At 47.1% G+C, this 4,249-nt stretch overlaps 1 protein-coding gene across 1 annotated transcript in view; it reads right to left on the bottom strand.

Annotated features, from left to right (window-relative positions):
- Positions 1-4,249, bottom strand: part of LOC112074324 (microtubule-associated tumor suppressor candidate 2-like) — a gene marked incomplete at its 3' end in the record, with an annotated part of 50,147 nt that overhangs the window by 33,229 nt on the left and 12,669 nt on the right. Inside the window, exon 3 of the mRNA XM_070440472.1 lies at positions 1,231-1,440. Within this exon, the coding sequence (XP_070296573.1) occupies positions 1,231-1,440 (210 nt within the window). The remainder of the gene's footprint in view (positions 1-1,230; positions 1,441-4,249) is intronic.

Below are 4,249 nucleotides of genomic sequence, written 5' to 3'. Positions count from 1 at the left end.
TGATTCATACACCATGTCTCGACTGTCTGACTCACTTGGACGTGTCGAGTGTTCAGCATCATTAATGGTGTCTACAGGGTAGATCGAACAATCGCTTTTATGTACCTGTCACCATCATTACCTGTCCCCTGTCACATCAATTACTGTCCTGTCTCCATCATTACTGTCACCTGTACTCATCATTACTGTCACCTGTCACCATCATTACCCTGTTCTGTCACTGTCACCATCATTACTGTCACTGTCATCATCATTACCTGTCCACTGTCACCATCCAATTACTGTCTGCACCATATCTGTCACTCCATCATTACCTGTCACCTTGTCACATCATTACCTGTCACTGTCACAATCATTACCTGTCACCTGTCACAATCAATCTACTGTCAGCCTGTCACATCATTATGTCACCTATTTGTCACTGTCAACCACATTACCTGTCTCACCTAACTGCCTGTCACCATCATTACTGTCCACCTGCAATTACTGTCCTGTCACATCATTACCTGTCACCTTTACCTGACCATCATTACCTGTCACCTTCACTACTCCTCTCTATACCTCATACGTCTGTCTTCTAGTCCATGTACCTATGTCTGGTCTCTCCTCCTCTTGCCACATCATTACCTGGTCATGTCACCATCATATACCTGTCACCTGTCACATATTAGACTGTCACCTGTCACCAATCATTGATCTGTCACTGTCCAATTCGTCCCATCATGTACCTGTCACTGTCACCTCTTCCGTCGACCATCAGTGTACTGTCACTTAACTGTCCGACCATCATTACCTGTACAACCTGTCACCTGTCACCATCATTACCTGTCACCTGTCACCATCATTACCTGTCACCTGTCACCATCATTACCTGTCACCTGTCACCATCATTACCTGTCACCTGTCACCATCATTACTCTCATTATGACACTCACCTGGACTCCATCACCTCCTTGATTACCTGTCCTATACATGTCACTACCCTTTGGTTCCTTCCCCAGGCGTTAATGTTTCTGTTTCAGTGTCTTGTCTGTGCGTTGTTCCTGTTTCTTGTTTTGTATTATGTTGTGTTTATGTATTAAAACACTCACTCCCTGAACTTGCTTCCCGACTCTCAGCGCACACCGTTACAATGTGCCTGTATATGTGTGTGTGTGTGTATGTATGTGGTTTGTGTGTGTGTGTGTGTTCCTGCCGGTGTATCCATTCCTGTGCATGTGTGTGACTCACGTTGGGAGGGTCGGCAGGGTTCGCTGTGGTTGCTCACTGTCGTTTGGTTGCTGGAAACCGAGGAGACACTGGAGCTGCGTACAAAGCCGAAGGCGGCCAGACGGGCAGGTGGCAAGGCCGAGAAGCCTGGGGGTCGCAGACGAGACTGACCCGGTTTAGGCAGCAGGGTCCTGGCCACGGAGGTCTCTGGACCTGGCGTCCTCTGGTCTGCTGGAGGGGGAAGGGGGTTTAGTGTGGGCAAAGTCATATACCGTATAAATGATCATGTGCAAATCTGAAARGGTTGAATAGGGATATGGAGGCAAAGGGATTACAGAAGGCAAGGTGGAGGGCTATTTGTGATTGGTCCCACGAGTGATAACACATCACTCCAATACTACACATTCCAGCCATCGTCCCTATCCATTCATTCATCCAATCGACTGGCCCCCTCAGGCCCTTCACCCCTCTCTTCACTGCGCCCCAAATCTGGAATAGGGCTCCATTTKGGACATAGCCTCTGTGACCCCCACTAGGGACCTGTGATGAGATTCGTAGCTTCTACTCTGCTGTCATGAGATCATGATCATCATCACCGATTATTCTGTTATAGGATGGAAGGATTCACCGATACACATCGATCCCTGGTTCATTTGTTTCAAATATAAGGGACTCCAAACCGATCCAAATGTAGCATGCATCGGTCAGAAAAACCGACCCAAATGTAGCACGCATCGGTCAGAAAAACCGATCCAAATGTAGCACGCATCGGTCAGAAAAACCCGATCCAAACGAAGTTGGTTCACTAACATCTCCTGCTCAAATGATTTTCTTTCTAGCTCTCGAAAATACCTCTCATCCTTTGTGACAACTGATGTGTTCTCTCCTTCAGTGTCTAACGAAGCATGTCGCCAGTCATTGATCGACAAGTCATTTTGCACGCCGAACAATCCCCAGGCAATTTCAGTATCGCGCTGTGCGCATCTTCCCTCATCAACTCATCTCTGACCACTGGCTGCATCCTGCATCCTGCATCCTGCATCCTGCATCCTGCATCCTGCATCCTGCATCCTGCATCCTACATCCTGCATCCTGCATCCTGCATCCTGCATCCTGCATTCTGCATTCAAAATGGCCATAGTCGCTCCTCGAGAAACGAACACTCGACCCCTCTGACGTTAAAAACTACAGACTGGTATCCCTTCTTTCTTTTCTTTCCAACACCCTTGAGTGTGCTGTCTCTGACCAACTCTCTAGTTATCTCTCTCAGAATGATCTTCTTGACCCTAACCAGTCAGGCTTCAGGACGGAATATTCAACAGAGGCTCTCCGCTCTTTTTAAACTGACTCTCTCTCTCTCTCTGTTCTCATCCTCCTAGATCTATCCGCTACCTTCGACACCGTGAACCATCAGATCCTCCTCTCCACCCTCCCAGGGCTGGGCGTCTCAGGCTCTGCACACTCCTGGATTGCATCCTACCTGGTAGGTCACTATTACCAGGTGACGTGGAGAGGATCTGTGTTTGCACCAAGTACTCTCACTACTGGTGTCCCCCAGTGCTCGGTTCTAGGCCCTCTCCTCTTCTCTCTATACACCAAGTCATTCAGCTCTGTCATATCCTATGGAAGCATTATTCTGTGAATAATTTCAGCTCATTATGAAACATGGGATCAATCTTGTTGCGTTTATATAATACATTCTTTATTGGGAATACTAATACTGGTATTCTTAATGCCTTAGCAGTATATATGATACATGGGCTCCGTACGACAACAGGAAGATTCAGACGACAGGTCTGGAATAATAGAACTGTTGGTCGGATGCAATTTGGTTGTGATGTCAGTAGGAGTTGAATTCGATGTGTGTGTGTGTTGTGTGTTGTGTTAGTGTGTGTGTGTGTGTGTGGTGTGTGTGTGTGTGTGTGTGTTGTGTGTGTGTGTGGTGGTGTGCTATTACTAACATTTGTGGGTAACGTGAAGGAAGTCCCCACTAGGATTGTGAAAACCAAGGAAAATTCTTCCTCGTTGGGGAATCATTTCCCAGGTCCCTACGAAAAACAAAACCTATTTATAGGCTATTAGGGGGTAGGGTTAGGAATTAGGGTGAGTGGTTAGGGTTAGGGAAAACATACGGTTTTTAATGGAAATACATTGTTAGGTCCCTACAAGGACCAACAAACATGGTCACTATGAAGTAAACTGGGCATCTACCACCCCACTATCAAGTAAGGCAATGTTCTCTGGTGTAGAGCATAGACACCTGCAGGAGCGAGTCACTGCTTTGATGTTTGCAGAGAACGACATGCCAAGGTTCTTTGCATTTCTGGATGGGCAACACTGGTGTTGTTAAACCGTGATGGAGATTCTCTTGGAGCGGGCAGAGTCTTCGCCTTGGTGGACACAGTAGCTCTGGTTTTTTTCTGAGTTGAGGTTAGTAATGAACATGAGGGGAGAGACAGAGAGGCTGGTTTCAAGCGCAGGGCGCAGCAGCGTGTATATTTGTAAGCGACCACAGGAGGAGAGCAGGTAGCTGGGTCCAGGTCACAGGGGCAGGCAGTCATACACATAAAAGGCAACAGTACAGGCAGGAAAAAGGCTAGTAACGTCGTCCAGGAGATCAGGCAATCAGTGATTGACAGGAAATCCGATAGGGATAAAGTACAAGGGCAGGGAATAGGCAAAAGGCGTCGTTAGTGAGGCAGATAAAACTATCCACACAGGAGGATTACATTACGGGAAAAACAGAGCTCTGTAATAAGTGTGTCACAAAACAAACATTCCTCACAATGAGGGTGCAAAGAACTGAACTAAATAGTGTTGATGATAATGACATACAGGTGTGTGAACAGGTGATGAGAATTCAGGTGATTGGGATCTAGAGAGTGACTGTGTCTCAGGGGATCTTATGTGTTTGAGAGTGTGAGTTGAAAAGCAGACGTTACAGAGGTGATATGTTTGCCAGGCACGCAGAGATGCGTATTGTTTCACCTTGGGTGTCAGAAGGGGGGGGGGGGAGAAAGTGGTGCTGAGTGTCAAACAG

This window comes from Salvelinus sp. IW2-2015, unplaced genomic scaffold, assembly GCF_002910315.2.
Source record: "Salvelinus sp. IW2-2015 unplaced genomic scaffold, ASM291031v2 Un_scaffold2581, whole genome shotgun sequence".
Taxonomy (NCBI): Eukaryota; Metazoa; Chordata; class Actinopteri; order Salmoniformes; family Salmonidae; genus Salvelinus; species Salvelinus sp. IW2-2015.
Note: the sequence above shows the minus strand (reverse complement) of the source record. Positions and strands in the feature narration are given on the sequence as shown.